The sequence below is a fragment of the Leptodactylus fuscus genome, chromosome 3 (assembly GCF_031893055.1).
Source record: "Leptodactylus fuscus isolate aLepFus1 chromosome 3, aLepFus1.hap2, whole genome shotgun sequence".
Classification (NCBI taxonomy): Eukaryota; Metazoa; Chordata; class Amphibia; order Anura; family Leptodactylidae; genus Leptodactylus; species Leptodactylus fuscus.
This window is the reverse complement of record NC_134267.1, coordinates 82,855,967-82,873,515: the sequence shown is the minus strand read 5'-3', so window position 1 is coordinate 82,873,515 and position 17,549 is coordinate 82,855,967. Positions and strand designations below refer to the sequence as shown.

Here is a 17,549-nt window from a genome sequence, read left to right as displayed (position 1 = left end):
AATCTGGTCATGGTGATCTATAATGTAACAGTAGAAACAGCAAATTATCATCATGCAGCTCAAAGCCCAAAAAATGAGTTTCCCTTTGTTTAAAAAACAAAACAAAAAACAACAACAAAGGAACCTAACCTATTAAGTAGATCCGAACAAATAACAAAACTATAATAACTGTTTGCTTGTTCTGACATTTGTTAAAAGAAGATCAGAGCTATGACTAAAATGATACTTTTGCAAAACCTCAATGCTATATAGACCCCAGCCATTGAATGTCTTTTGGGCAGTATTGAGGCACTATGAGTCAAGGAACCTTTTAACACCTCCACCAATTTTAGTTCTTAGCATCTTTTATTATGTACAGATTCTGATTCAGTTGCATTGTTCTCTTTATACAGCCCCCCCCCCCCCCCCCCCAAAGTCCTGAGCAGTAAGCCTCTATATTGTCAGGTGGGCGGTGTCAGACAGGAGCAGACAAGGGGTATGATTATAAGATCTGATACTGACTAGAGCTTTGAATCACACCCTTTACCTGGGGAAGCAATGCCTATTAATAGATGCTTAAAACTGGAGTTCATGAAAAGTCCTCTTTAATTAAAAAAAAAAAATTAAGTTGCATTCTACGGCTGGTCTGTCTACTGCTGCTGAAAAAACCATCTCTATCAGCAAACAGAAGAGCAACACAGAAAGTTGAGGCCTGGGCTATAATTGTGTTGCTACTTATAGCTGATCCTTCATTGCAAACAACACCTCTGCAAAATAAATGTTTTGTGGTTTGTATTCTTTGGTTTAGAATTTGTCCAGAGAAGAAAGCAGGGATTAGAAGCCATAGGGATTTCACTTTGCAGGGGCTGTGTTAACTGCATGAGCAGGAAGTAGATAATGATGATGATGATGATGATGATGATGATGAAGAAAATCTAGAGTAGAGAGCTGCAGTGTCAGACTGGGGTGCCTAGTACCCACTAGTAGAATTCATCCTGGGGGCCTACTATACAACTAAATTATTTAAGGCATTAGTCTGCTACCTTGCCCCTATCATGAACCGTTTCTATTCTGTGGTCTTCTAAGTGACCCTATTGACTTAGACTAGAGTCCCCTTAGCGCCGTGAGCAAGATGACTGGTAATAGGGCCTCACAGTAAAGGACACAATGCCCCAGTGCAGGGAGAAATTAGTGGTTGCCCTTTCCCTGTGCCTAGATGTCATGTCTGCAGCCCAATGCATCCATGTATAATAAACTGGGTGGTTAAATATTCTATCTAGTTAATTGAGTGAACTGTGCCTTGCACCACTCTTGAAGGAGTTGGGAGGCTTGGGACCCAATAGCTACCATGTGTCAGGGGCCCACTGAGAGATTCCCCTTCTCCCCTGTGAGCCAGTCTGAGCCTGGAGAGCTGTAAAGTTGAGTGATATTACTCAGGCTCAGGGCCGGCATCAGCGCACAGCATAGTCGGGCAAGTGCCGGGGCCCACAGAGCCTCTGGGGGCCCCCCGGCACTTTCCCGCCCGCAGCACTTGCCTGTCCCGATTCCCTCGGACGCCGATGAGCTGAATACATAGGCGATTAAAGCAGCAGCTGTGAGCTCAGCTCCTGCTTTAAAGCTGCGGCCCGGCTTGCGTGTGTAGGAGCGATGACGTCATCACATCGCGCCTACACACACAAGCTGGGCCGCAGCTTTAAAGCAGGAGCTGAGCTCACAGCTCCTGTTTTAATCGCCTATGTGAATGGAGTGAGAGAGCGGAGAGAGGAGCGTCGGGGGAGCGATGGAAGGTGAGTGTGTTTGTTTTGTATTAAATATTAAGGTGGAACATAATGAAGGGGGCCCATGAAACTGGGGGTCAAATGAAGGGGAGGGGGTGAACGGCATGACACTGGGGAAGATGAAGGGGGTGGGGAGAGAACGGCATGAAACTGGGGACAGAGATGGAGGGGGCCCAATGAAACTGGGGGGGCAAATGAAGGGGAGGGGGGGAACGGCATGACACTGGGGCAGATGGGGGGGTGGAACAGCATGACACTGGGGCAGAGACGGGGGACATGAAACTGTGGGCAGATGAAGGGGGAGAACGTGATGAAACTGGAGACATTGATGGAGGGGGGGACATGAAACTGGGGCAGAGGAAGGGTGTATATGAAACTGGGGGAGAGATGGAGGGGGGGCATATAATTTATGGGTGACTGTAGGAGGATTATACTGTGTGGGAGCACATGATAAATGAATGAGAATGGGCGGAGTCAACATAAAAGTGGGTGGAGCCAAATTTGCCGCGGCGCGCAGAGCGCACATTTTGCCCCTCTTTCTACTCTTTAAAATTTGGGAGGTATGGCGTTGGTGACGCCACACTCCTGCGTGACGTCACACGCTTCATCTGCGACGCACAGTCTCGACTCCCCCCCCCCCCGCCTCCTTTACAAAGGGGCCCACTGATGCTCTGTCGCCCAAGGGCCCATAAAAACCTGGAGCCGGCCCTGCTCAGGCTGATGCATTACTCCCCTAACAATTATTCTATGCTTCTGAGCATGAGTCAGTGAAATTACTCCTAAATAACCCAGCTATACATCGCTTTCAGATCATCATCATCTCTTTTTTGCTCCTTTCCATCACATTTAGTCTATGCAAAGTAAATTCACTGTTGTAGCTTCTGGTTTGGAGTCTCTGCTTTGAATAGAAATATTGTGTGCCGTAAGATGCAAAGGGTATTAGAATGCTGTCACAGTTGTTCCTAGAATGTATGGGCTGCTAGACAGTTCTCACTTGGCAAAGATCCAGTAGGTGGTACTGCCTTAGCTCCACACATGTTAGCAGTGCGACCTTTTATCACACTGTCTACTAGGATGTCATACATTCTAGGAAGCACTGTGCTGTCACTGTATATACAGTACCAGAATTACAATTAGGCAGACTTTATCTCCCTTGGATATGAATGCGGGTGAACAGGAATCACTATGGTGACTAAGGGGATAGGAAATCTTCACATGTGTATGCTGCCAGGTCTGTAAAGAGGTCCCTAGTAGTCCAGCGAACTGCAAGTAAGGCTTAATGCACATGATCATTTACATGTACACACTGCACATGGATGCCATCCCATGCACTATTCTCAGTGAGCCTGGATCGCAAAATGGACAGGAATAGGACCTGTTATGAGTTTTGCCCTGGACTCACTGCCCCATCCACAGGATCATATTACCTTGTAGGGTTGTCAGCAAAGTTTGCAATGATGGATTTCTTATTCAGGACTGCTGCTCCATTCTTGTAAAAATTGTCTTTGTATCCCTATGCAAATGAGCCAAAAAAGGCTTTAGGGGTGTTGCTGTCAATCAATGGCCGTCACTATCTGCTGCCAACTGCTGCTAAGCTCCACCCATTAACCATACTTTGCATTTCTGATGACACACTGCTCCCATCTGAAGCCAGCTTCCTTCACTTCCGGGTGTATCATTATCAGAAATACATAGTACAGTTAGTGGGCAGCAGCAGATAGTGAAGCCGATTGACAGAAAGCAATGTCCCTGAAGCTTTTCTGCTCATTTGCATAGGGATAAAAGGGACAATTTTTACAAGAATGGATTAGCAACCTACAAGCTCCTATAATTAGTCTATATCTCAATTATGTGCTGACAGGCTCCCTTTAGGCTAAGTCCTCACATTATGGAAACACAGCAGAAAAAAAAGCTGCATTTTATAGTATCTACAAAGTAAATGAGATTCTGACTAACCCCATTCACACATTGTAGGGGGAAAAAAAGCTGTGGGAAAAGCTGTGTTTTTGAAAAATGCATCATGTCCATTTTAACCTGTGGACACACTTGCAGTTTCCCTATAGATTTAATAAGGGATGAAAAAAGAGAAACACTAGAAAAAAAGCTCAATGTGTTTCCGTTATGTTCTTTTCCACAGCGTTTTTAGCTCAGTTCCGCAAATAGGGCCTTAGCCTTAAAGAGGACCTTTCATGTCCACATACGTATGCGGTTTTATATACCGCTAAAAAGCCAACAGTGCATTCAGTGCACTGTCAGCTTTCCGATTATGTGCCCCAGGGCTGCAGATATTGGTGCCGTTAGTTTCGGTACTGATATCTCTCCACTGTCAGAAGGGTGTTCCTCACAGCCTAGCGTCATCGCTGGGCTATGAGGAACACACTCTCCCTGACAGTACTTGTCCATAGCTCTGTACTGTCAGAGAGGCTATTTCTTACCACCCAGGGATGACACTAAACTGTGAGGAACACTCTGCCCCGACAGTACTCATCCATAGACTTGTACTGGGGGGCCGTTGGTTTTCTAGCAGTATGTAAAACCACATATGTATGAGGACATGAAATCTCCTCTTTAAGGTAATGAAGTGACATGTATAGTAGTTGTTTGTGTTATTGTTATCTCTCAAACTAAATTTACATAGTATCTTATATTTTTATACAGATTTGGTGCGGAACAGCCAGTATATATCAACATAATTAGAGACCCAGTCAATAGATTTCTCTCCAATTACTTTTTTCGGCGGTTTGGGGACTGGAGAGGAGAACAGAATCACATGATTCGTACCCCAGGCATGAAAGAAGAGGAAAGGTACTTGGTAAGTTTTGCATAAACTGTACAAACAAATCAGATTTGGACATGAGAGGTTAAAGTACAACAATAATTTGACCAACAGCTGTCATCCATGGCACTCCATTAAAATGTGAGTTCTATTTGGACATGAAATTTCTATGGAAACTGTATATGGAAATCTAATATCTAGCCTAGGATGTATGTGGGCTCATAACTAGAGATGAGCGAGTAATACTCGATCGAGTAGGTATTCGATCGAATACTATGGTATTCGAAATACTCGTACTCGATCGAACACTACTAGCTGTTCGAAGTTAAGATTCGATGCAGAACCAGCGTTGATTGGCAGAATGCTATACATTGCCAATCAACGCTGGTTCTTCTCTTACCTTTAGAAGTCTTCTCCCTGCGTAGAGTCCCCGCGGCGTCTTCCGGCTCTGCATTCACTCTGCTTAGGCATCGGGCCTGGGCAGAGCCGACTGTGCATGTCCGCTTGTAATGCGGGCATGCGCAGTCGGCTCTGCCCAGGCCCGATGCCTAGCAGAGTGAATTCAAGGCCGGAAGAGGACGCGGGGACGCTGCGCAGGGAGAAGAATCCAGCCCGACTCTCACTCATGGACTTGGTAAGTAGAATTTGATTGAATGTTGCGTACCCCTGAAACAAGCATTTCCCCCCATAGACTATAATGGGGTGAGAAACCCGTTCAAACAGTCGAACAGTGTGCGGCTGTTCGAATCAGATTTCAAACCCCGAACATTTTAATGTTTGCTCATCTCTACTCATAACCTTTTTTACTAGGCCTAATTCAAATACAATATTTGGGGATTCTTAAAGGGAGTTTGTCACAAGAACCCAACATAACAACCCATCCCCAAAGATCGATAGGTTAAGGTCACCTGCAATAAACAATATTTCCCACTTGTGAATTGGTGTCTCCATAGCCAAAATACTGTCATTTTTATCAATGCATGTTAAATATCTTGTATTTGCCGGTGAGACTTGTGTCCACTGTTAAATATCCGGACCTGGCCTTGTCCACGATAGGAAGAAGTCAGCTTGTTATAAATCAGTGTAGAGGTTTATTAATATCTTGAAGGAAAACACAGGAACAGGGAAAATGTCCAAATAACACAAATATCAGTCAATTGTCAATAGCTTACATCTTCAGAGAAGTTAAATCATCTGGATATCTTGTAGTTACAGCTTTGTTCATGCTTGTCATCTGGTTGGTGGACTTGGGTTGGTTACGACGTCCATGGATGTCCATCTGCCTGGACCACCCACCCTGGTGTTCCCAAAGACAGACCTCCTGGTCTTCCCCTGGTCTTCCCAAAGACAGACCCAGACATGTGTATTTCTTACTCATTTATATTCATGAGAGTGGGTGTTACCTTCCATCTTGTAGCTATGTAAGGAGATTTCTAAAATAGTGTACTCTAACCGCACCCATGTTCCAAGAATATAAGACTATGATGTCAGTAGAGTGTTAACCCCATGTCTGCTAGAGAATATTGTAAATATATAATATTTAACATTTCCCCCTTTTGAGAGTGAAATATCTGTTTGAACTCTCAAGATATACCATACAACAATATTCATACAATTAGATTATATCTTCTTTCTTCTTTGCTGAATACTGGAACTTAATTTTCATTAATTGTCCATATAACAATAATTTCATCAATTTGCAATAAATTTTGTCATTAATAAATATTATGGTATGTTATGGTAAACTGTGATCAAAGATGAAAACAATTTGATCCACTATCTAACCTACACCTGATGAAGGCTCTTCTTTCATCGTCTGGTCTTCTGGTCATCTCTTCTTCCATCATAATAGAAGGCTTATTACCACAAATGTAGTTCTTGACTTAAAGTCCTTTAGATTTCCTCCGTGTTGTGCAGATATTATAACATTGTCCATTAAAGTTCATATTATGAAGATATTGATATAACAGCAAAGTCCATATGTTATGTTTCACTTCACCAAGACATAGACTGTAGAAGGGTTTCCTTCTGTAATTACCTTGACCTCCTGTCACTGTACAATCATGTGACACTTCTGGAGCAATACTGCAAAAGCAAGGCAAGTGTGAATTCTGACATCATCCCTGCTGCTTGTCAGTAAGGTTCAGTCCTGGAATCTCAGTCTCTTGGATACACAATATCTGTGTTCGGGTTTTATCATTCATAACCCTTTTGCGTACAAACAACTTGAAGTCTTGAAATAGAAAGGATTCCACCAAACATTGATGAGGACGTCTTTATATCTGTCCAATCATCCGCTGATCAAAGGTTCCAAACTCCAGTAATAGTTTTTAAACACAGTCCTTGGCATAAGCTTAAGCATATAGCATCATACCTTCAGATTTTGTCTTTTCCCGCACATCTTCTTCTTGTAACTGTTAAAGGTCTTTTTATTAACATTTGATATCAAACTTTATCATAATCTTGGACTTGATTGAAGATAAGTTTTCTTTCCCTAATAACTAAGCCAAACTAGGCAATTTACTAAACTATAATATCACAGTGTACCATACCATTCATTTATATATCATACTTCTCTTTATAGTGTATCAATATTTATATTTGACTTATAAAATATTGATATTCATATTTGTATCAAACTATCAGATAATAGTACTTTGGATACAATAATCTATATAAACATCATATATCAACATATATATCTTTATATCTATATGTATGAATATATATGTGTACTTTACTTGTGATGACAAATTGCAACATGACTTTGACATATAATGTGATTATTAATTACCATTCTATAGACAATCACTATATTTATTCTTTAGTTAGAACTTTTCACCAATTATACTAAACATATGTTCCTATATGAATGTGTTATCATACTTAATCATACATTTTCCTAAAGTTTAGTCACTTTATTTACCTTTTTTAATAAGAAATAATTTTATTTTGAACATTACTTTATTAAATATCATTGTGTTCTTTATCTGAGACACAATATTAACCCTTTATTCATAAAAACTTATGTGACTAAAGTTTCCTCTTAACACCTCGTCTCTTCACAGACTCCTGTGTCCTTTTTTAACCTTTCAGATACCTCCAATACCAAGAATAGAGACAACACTTGTGCCAACACACTCTTGTCTCTGTCTTAAACTTAACTGTATATATTCTTGTGTACTGGCTGTATGTGAACACCATACATATGAAATAAGTATACAAAACATAAACATTTCAAAATATGTCACATCCTATAATCAGAAGTTTGAAGAATAAACCAGAGACTATCTCTCTTGATATCCCATATCCTTTGATGATATTATACTTCTCCTTTCATGAAGATGATTAGCTTATCTCATTTGCATATAAGACACTTATGTTTTCCCAATGTTTGTTTTCCCAATGTTTGTTTTCCCAATGTTTGTAGATGTTGATGTGTGTAAGTGTATGCAAGTGTGTGTGTACATGTAAGAATACATAATCAATAATAATACAATAAATCAATACTGGCTATAGCTAACTAGATTTTCCACCATAACTAATATATTTATTATCCCATGATCCAATTACCCCAATAAACCTTTATTGTTTGTCAGGTTTGAACAAATATATTGAAGAGCTATCAATATCTTAGTCAAAAGCTTCTTCTTTTGCTACAAAATATTCACAAACTAAAATAACCTTCACCCTAGTGCATCTGTCACCTTTCCTCAGCTCATGTGACTTAAACACTTGGTTTTCCTGTAGGTATAAACATATGAGGTTCCTTTAAATGGATTTCAAATATATTTGCTAATTTCCCAGTTTAATATAGAGGATCATATAAGATAAAAAATAGAAAGAAATAGAAAAAGAAAATAGAAATAGAAAATAGAAAGAAATAGAAAATAGAAAGAAAATAGACGTCTCTTTGTTGGATATATTTTCCTTTTTTCCTTGTTGGATGCATCCTGATTTTCTTAGGCCTATTTGTGATGTCACAGATCTGTTGTATACACCAGTGGACACATAACACACATAACACTTATACTGACCAGCCCATCAGGGTCACAGGTCACAGTGTGTTGCTGTCAATCAACTGACCACATGAACGGACATTGATTCACTGTAAGAACTCCATGCCTAGTTGCATGCCTTTAAACAAAATGGATTATAACTTGAAAATCCTAAAAACATGGACTTTACATGAAACTATTGACAAACATGCTTAAGGTAAGTTAGGACTTCTATCACTTTATCATGCATTGTTATTAGTCACACCATGTTAATTTGTTTACTCATTAATCGTTAGACACTCCATGCATTCTTTTAGCTAGAAGGAAAGAATGATGAATGAACGGACATCACTGATTGAACTGATCCATTTTTCCATATATGACATTTCTGATCTGAAAAATAGATAAACTTTAGCAAAAACCAAATTAATACAATATTGATTTTAACCAATGGAAAGTTTAATAACTTTATGGATTCCTAATACTATTTGATCATATTAATATATTGTACATATATTCATATACATGTCATATATTCATATATTGTATATAACATGCTCCTTCTCTCTCTGCATCTAGAGAGTGGACTATGACGAAAATCTGTCACCACACATGAGACTCTCCTCCTGTGTGTATATATATATACTGTATATAATAATATGATCCATAGTATTATTCACTATAGCATAATTAGGATTATTTATAAACATCATCACATAATCATGTGGATTATACCTGATCATTGGACTTCTCCTCATATAAAAGGGATTTCTCTTTATATAGCCAAATAGTACATAAGTAAATCTCAATAGACAGTCATTCCTTCAGAGATACTTTTAAATTCGACCCCTGACCTCCTTTCAGATATATATTTTTAAGTTAAACCCATGAACTTCCTGTCAACACGTCCATCCATAATAGCCTCGCCAGGTCATGAGAGAATGCCAAGCTTGCCCTTTTCCTAAGAATATAAGACAGGTCAGATGCCATTGGGTTACTGAAAAGATCTGACATTTTGGAGACAACTGGTACATTCCCAGATACAATCTTTTGACTATCAATCGATTTGGTTGGCTGCAATTCTTTAATTTCAGTTAATACTGGAATTTCAATTTGTGGACTTTCCTGCATGGCATATGGTTTATATGCAACATGTAATTTCCTACGTTTCTCATAGATTTTGTCACTTTGGCCAATACCTTTCCTCCTACAAATAGGGGACACTATAACCGGATTTAACAGATGCCTTTTAATAGGCTTTGCTTTTTGCTTTGGACATACTCGGTTTGCTTTTGCCATTTGTCTCTCATGTGTTCTGGCCACGGCCAATAAACTAGCAGATTCAAATAAAGTCTTCTTATCTGACGCACTGGCAAGGGTGACTGCATCCAAGAATTTGAACTTTTTAACAAAACTTTTCACCATAGATGAAGAGTTCACTTTTTCAATGACAGTTTTGTATGTCCTTTCAAATTTAGACATGAATGCATATGTACATTCTTTTCTGCCAATCTTTATCTCATTCAGTATATCAGGTGTTGGCATGCTGTCACCTCTAGTGCACCAGATTAGTTTCTTTAATCTCTCCACATCACTGTCTTTTAACCAATCATTTGACTCGTTATCATAAGACATTTTTGCAGACAAACGTTCTGTAAAATCAATAGGAAGCCATAATTTAAACAGTTTATTTCTCTGTTCAATATTTAGATCAAATTTCTCTGCATGGCTTTCAAAAATTTCTGAGTTTCTACACACATGGATCTTTACATCATATGTGGGAATGGCTTTACTCAGATTCATCAAATATTCCTGAGATTTTAATTTCAATTCAGTTTCTTGTATCATTTGTTCCTCACCATCTATGGCCATTAATGCCACGTGGTGCTCTTTATCAACATATTGTTGAGATTTCTCATTATCTGTCTGAACAGATTTATGCATACTATTACTTAATTTCTTCTCTGTTACCACGTCATTAAAAATCTTTACCAAAGAAGCTATATTCCTAAATACCTGCTTCTCTTTTGTAGAACAAATTCTATTTTCAATCTTAGAATTTGCCTGTTCACATTGTGTATATAAATCTTGCCATATACTCGCTAAATTGTCACTAGACACAATTTTAAACTCAACGTTACATTTCTTAGACAATGACTCTAATTTTTCCATACTTTAAAAGTAAAATCTTTACTCACCACTGTAGAAAGCTTCACCTTCAGCTTATCCTTGGAACAGTTGGTCCCTGTCATCAGAACGTCTCAGTACGTCTGGCACTTGTGGTCCTTCTGTATTTCCTCACAGGCTTTCCTCACACAGGCTTCCGTATCATATAACACGTACAACAGTCATCTGTATCTCACCAATATAGGTTTCTTTTCGAAGTCTTCCTGAATCTTGCAATTCATACAACTTGCAAAATACTCCTCTCTTCCCCCTTAATTGCAAGTGAACGGAACGAGAAAAACAGGAAAAAACCAACCGTGCCTGGCTCGCCACTGGTAAATATCCATGAATCAACGGAGGAAGGCTGGCTCGCCACTGTTAAATATCTTGTATTTGCCGGTGAGACTTGTGTCCACTGTTAAATATCCGGACCTGGCCTTGTCCACGATAGGAAGAAGTCAGCTTGTTATAAATCAGTGTAGAGGTTTATTAATATCTTGAAGGAAAACACAGGAACAGGGAAAATGTCCAAATAACACAAATATCAGTCAATTGTCAATAGCTTACATCTTCAGAGAAGTTAAATCATCTGGATATCTTGTAGTTACAGCTTTGTTCATGCTTGTCATCTGGTTGGTGGACTTGGGTTGGTTACGACGTCCATGGATGTCCATCTGCCTGGACCACCCACCCTGGTGTTCCCAAAGACAGACCTCCTGGTCTTCCCCTGGTCTTCCCAAAGACAGACCCAGACATGTGTATTTCTTACTCATTTATATTCATGAGAGTGGGTGTTACCTTCCATCTTGTAGCTATGTAAGGAGATTTCTAAAATAGTGTACTCTAACCGCACCCATGTTCCAAGAATATAAGACTATGATGTCAGTAGAGTGTTAACCCCATGTCTGCTAGAGAATATTGTAAATATATAATATTTAACAATGCACAAAGTAGTTCTTTAGAACAACAGCATTGCCCCTGTTGCTCCAGTGAGCACATTTGCATATAGACAAAAACAATGTCACCTAGACTGCGAGTGTAAAGAAGTTGTCTGGGACTATATTAGTTAAGGTAGTCTCTTCTTACTACTACTTACAGTGAATAATGGCTATGTGCCCCTTTCATATGAATAAGTCCAAGCTGCAACAATGGCCATGTGAGCAATGGACCTGAAGTGACTGGCCTGAGAAGAGGAAGTGGAGCTCAATATCACAGTCACAAAAACTTCTCTAAGATTATAAATAAGGTCAGGTATTTTATAATAGATGTAGTAACAGTCAAGTATAGGTTTACATAAGCTTAGCGTCACATTTCCACTGCTGCCAAGTTTATAATAGGAGCACAGGACAACTGTTGTCATGATAAGTCTTTGACTCCCAATCAGTTTTACATTGATTGGATTTTTTTTTTTTTTTTTTATGTAGATTGTGAGCCCCACATAGAGCTCACAATGTACATTTTTTTCCCCTATCAGTATGTCTTTGGAATTTGGGATGGAAATCCATGCAAACACGGGGAGAACATACAAACTCCTTGCAGATGTTTTTTTGCCCTTGGTGGGATTTGAACCACAGGACTCCAGCGCTGCAAGGCTGCAGTGCTAACCACTGAGCCACCGTGTGGCCCCCCGACTTTTTTTGAATATTCTAGCAATTTTGCATAAATGCTTTTACTTGATGTATTCCTATAAGGTTAAAATTGGATTTAAAGAGGTTTTCCAGGATAAAACGATTTTTAAAAAAAACATGGTTCCTTTGGTGGAAGTTCTCACCATATCTAACATAATACACGTGTATAGAATACACGTGTAAAAATAACACTCCCATTGACTTCAATGAAATTTTTTACACGTGTAAAAAATGTGTCGCGTTTGTTGACGCGTTTTTTACACGTGTAAAAAAATTCATTGAAATCTATGGGAGTGTTATTTTTACACGTGTATTCTATACATGTGTATTATGCTAAGGGCTCGTTCACATCTGCGGCCCGGTCTCCGTACTTAGGTTTCCGTTTCCTGCCTAAAACACAGGCAGGATACGGAAACCTGCAGGAGACTTTCTCACCCATTCATTTGAATGGGTGAGAAAGCTGTCCGGCCGTGCGCGGCGGTGAGCGTTTTGCGCTCTCCGCCGCGAAACCGGGTTTTATAATCCGGACATAGAGTCGGACATGCAGTACTCTGTGTCCGGATAAAAAAATCCGGTTTCGCGGCGGAGAGCGCAAAACGCTCACCGCCGCGCACGGCCGGACCCGGTCTATGGTTTCCGTCTTCTGGCATGCAGAAGACGGAAACCATAGAACGGAGACCCCAGACGCAGGTGTGAACCCAGCGTAAAATGCGCGAGCATTAAGTCCGTGTGCACGGGCCCTTAGTCTGTATGTGTGTAGCTTCATGAAACTCACCTGTTTTTGTCAGTCCAAAGGCGCAGCCTTGCTGCCACAGTTGTTCTAAATATATTTGCTGCTGCTTCACTGCTTTTCACCTCTCATGCACTTTCACTATGAGTCTATATCATTACACTATCATAGGTATCACTGCTGCGCTCAGCCATATACATCTGATTGAACTAGGCTTTCATGACTTGTTCTCCTGGCATATTAGTTCATTCAGTTCAGTTAGTTCACAAATCACATGATACATTCCCTGTCCGCCTTCCCATGACACAGTGCTGGCCTGCTATAGGCTATACTGTAGATATCTTCACTTTACCAGGTACTTTCTTGTTTTTATTACAATGTTTTTGCAGTGATTTACTATACTGTATGTCATGAAACTTTTAGACAATAATTCTAGGTCATAAAGCTGACAGTAAAAGCACGAGAATGCTAATTTGTGGTATACCGGTATGTGATTTTCAAGTTTTTAATACAATAATAATAATCAGTCTTATTAAATGTATCTGATTTTATTAACAGAACCAGAATGTATCCATTGAACTAGTAGTGATTTGGAAACACAGTGTATTATACATTCGCCTCTCAGCAATATCCTAAAGCCGAAAAACTAATGAACTAAATGATTTCACTTTTTGAATGAACCAGATCATAAGGAACTAATCTCTAAAATGGATTAGATTTCCCTTCACTAGCTGTCAGTGCTTGTATCCATTGCTGCTGATTGTAGGCATCTTTTATGAGTCTGTAGCTGTGTACAGATTTCGATTCTGTCATACTGTTCTGTAGTGCCATACCGTGACTATTTTCTGTTTTCGGAGAGCCAACTACTGTAAATGTCACCACATTGATGGATACTTTTTCTGAGAGTAAAATCTAGAGATAGCAGCTGACAGAACACGAAAAGTAAATTTTGACATGTTTAATTATGTATATTGTTTTTAGATCTTTAATTTTATGACATTTCCTTTTTATAAATAAAACAAATCATGTTTCTTTCCAAATAGAGATGAGCGAGTACTGTTCAGATCAGCCGATCCGAACAGCACGCACGCATTGAAATGAATGGACGTAGCCAGCACGCGGGGGGTTAAGCGGCCGGCCGGCGTCAAAGCGGAAGTACCAGGTGCTTCCATTCATTTCAATGTGTGCGTGCTGTTCGGATTGGCTGATCTGAACAGTACTCGCTCATCTCTATTTCCAAATAGACATTCATTGTTTAATACAATTTTGCTTTATTAGCATCAGTATTTATTTACTTTACAGTTTTTTATGGACAATGGCAAAATTACCAAAGACAAAAATGTTATAGAAAATAAGGCCAAGTTGGAAGATATTTTTTAGCCAGGATTTTTCTCATATACAGTACAGACCAAAAGCTTGGACACACCTTCTAATTCAAAGAGTTTTCTGTATTTTCATGACTATGAAAATTGTAGATTCACACTGAAGGCATCAAAACTATGAATTAACACACGTGGAATTATATACTTAACAAAAAAGTGTGAAACAACTGAAAATATGTCTAGGTTCTTCAAAGTAGCCACCTTTTGCTTTTATGGCCTATCCTTAGGATAGGTCTTAAATATCTGATCATGTTTGGGTTAACAGGTGGCCCTTGTATGGGTCAGCTGTAAGAAGTCACTTCCATACTATACACTGTATGGAGCCAGAAGCAATAGACTCCATGCCCTATATAGCGATTGAGTAACTGTACTGCAGCTCCTCTCCTATTGAAGTCAATGGGAGCTGAGCTGCAGTAGCAACACCTGGCCATTGTACAGAGAATGGAGCATTCTTCTTTCAGCTTTATATTCCAGTATATTGTACAGGCGTCAGAGATGGCCTATACAGATGATCTGTATGAAGACTCTCTATGGGGCCCCCTATCCAGTCAGATATTTATGGACTATGGTCATAGGGTGTAAGGATTCCTGGTGCACCCCTTTACATGTAGAGAGATTTGTTGTACAGTCCTATGAAAAAGTTTGGGCACCCCTATTAATCTTAATCATTTTTAGTTCTAAATATTTTGGTGTTTGCAACAGCCATTTTAGTTTGATATATCTAATAACTGATGGACACAGTAATATTTCAGGATTGAAATGAGGTTTATTGTACTAACAGAAAATGCGCAATATGCATTAAACCAAAATTTGACCGGTGCAAAAATATGGGCACCTCAACAGAAAAGTGACATTAATATTTAGTAGATCCTCCTTTTGCAGAGATAACAGCCTCTAGTTGCTTCCTGTAGCTTTTAATCAGTTCCTGGATCCTGGATGAAGGTATTTTGGACCATTTCTTTCTACAAAACAATTCAAGTTCAGTTAAGTTTGATGGTCGCCGAACATGGACAGCCCGCTCTCAAATGATCTGAAAACAAAGATTGTTCAACATAGTTGTTCAGGGGAAGGATACAAAACGTTGTCTCAGAGATTTAACCTGTCAGTTTCCACTGTGAGGAACATAGTAAGGAAATGGAAGACCACAGGGACAGTTCTTGTTAAGCCCAGAAGTGGCAGGCCAAGAAAAAAATCAGAAAGGCAGAGAAGAAGAATGGTGAGAACAGTCAAGGACAATCCACAGACCGCCTCCAAAGAGCTGCAGCATCATCTTGCTGCAGATGGTGTCACAGTGCATCAGTCAGCAATACAGCGCACTTTGCACAAGGAGAAGCTGTATGGGAGAGTGATGAGAAAGAAGCCGTTTCTGCACGTACGCCACAAATAGAGTTGCCTGAGGTATGCAAAAGCACATTTGGAGAAGCCAACTTCATTTTGGAAACAAAGATTGAGTTGTTTGGTTATAAAAAAAAAGGTGTTATGCATGGCGTCCAAAAAGAAACAGCATTCCAAGAAAAACACTTGCTACCCACTGTAAAATTTGGTGGAGGTTCCATCATGCTTTGGGGCTGTGTGGCCAATGCCGGCACCGGGAATCTTGTTAAAGTTGAGGGTCGCATGGATTCCACTCAGTATCAGCAGATTCTTGAGAATAATGTTCAAGAATCAGTGACGAAGTTGAAGTTACGCCGGGGATGGATATTTCAGCAAGGCAATGATCCAAAACACCGCTCCAAATCAACTCAGGCATGCATGCAGAGGAACAATTACAATGTTCTGGAATGGCCATCCCAGTCCCCAGACCTGAATATCATTGAACATCTGTGGGATGATTTGAAGCGGGCTGTCCATGCTCGGCGACCATCTAACTTAACTGAACTTGAATTGTTTGTCCAAAATACCTTTATCCAGGATCCAGGAACTGATTAAAAGCTACAGGAAGCGACTAGAGGCTGTTATCTTTGCAAAAGGAGGATCTACTAAATATTAATGTCACTTTTCTGTTGAGGTGCCCATACTTTTGCACCGGTCAAATTTTGGTTTAATGCATATTGCACATTTTCTGTTAGTACAATAAACCTCATTTCAATCCTGAAATATTACTGTGTCCATCAGTTATTAGATATATCAAACTGAAATGGCTGTTGCAAATACCAAAATATTTAGAACTAAAAATGATTAAGATTAATAGGGGTGCCCAAACTTTTTCATAGGACTGTATATCCTCATTTTCAAGGAGTTTTGTATATTAAACCAACACATTTTTATTTTTCTTCTCTATTCATTTATTTCCCCAAAATATATACTCTAGCTAGTAATACCATTTGCCTTCATGGTATTCTTATCTTCCATTGGGTTCTGTGATCTCATTCTGATCTACTGGGAATTACATGCCCCAAACAACTAGAGGATAACAACACTGTCCCACAGCAGTGGTCTATCCTTGGGATACTGTGCTGAGACATTATGAGAAAGAGACATTTAAAAAATGAAGACGGTTTGTGTTCGGGGTAGACAAGAAACTGAACTGCAGCAATATGTGTTCAATGTAGATAAAAGGGGTGCAGAGCGTGAAATACAATAAGGTGGGGGAAGTAGCGACGGGAAAAGGTGTTATCGCTGGACCGCTTCTTTGATGTTTTTCTGCACATTTGTAAATAGACAGTGTGAGAATATTAATTCATATTTATGTTTACTGTTGTGGATGGCTTGAAAGTCCAGTTAACAAGATGTTAAAGCAATTATCTAAATTAGCGTAAAATTGCCTGGCATCACAGTGGAGGCAGCTGGTCTTGGGATGTTAGTAAACAGATGGCAAATTTTGATAAATGTTCCCAGAGTGCTTATTACTAATGGATATTTATACGTTTAGCAAACATGAATTCACTGGAATTTCCAAGTACATGTGACTAGGAAATTATTACATTTCTTTTTTTTTAGCTAATTTTTGTACAAAATATGTACTGACCTTAAGTAAAAGGAATGAAAAACATGATTGAAAACATTAAATATAAGAATATTAATTTCATAGTCGACAAACATAATGATTAGTTTCAAATTTAGTACATGTGACACTATCGCTCAAGTTCAAGGCTAAGTAGGTGTTTTATTA

The 17,549-nt window shown here is 39.4% G+C and overlaps 1 protein-coding gene across 1 annotated transcript in view; it reads left to right on the top strand.

The window, feature by feature from the left end:
• UST (uronyl 2-sulfotransferase) overlaps positions 1-17,549 on the top strand; it is a 229,214-nt gene that overhangs the window by 153,455 nt on the left and 58,210 nt on the right. Inside the window, exon 5 of the mRNA XM_075267888.1 lies at positions 4,416-4,569. Coding sequence (XP_075123989.1) covers positions 4,416-4,569 — 154 coding nt within the window. The remainder of the gene's footprint in view (positions 1-4,415; positions 4,570-17,549) is intronic.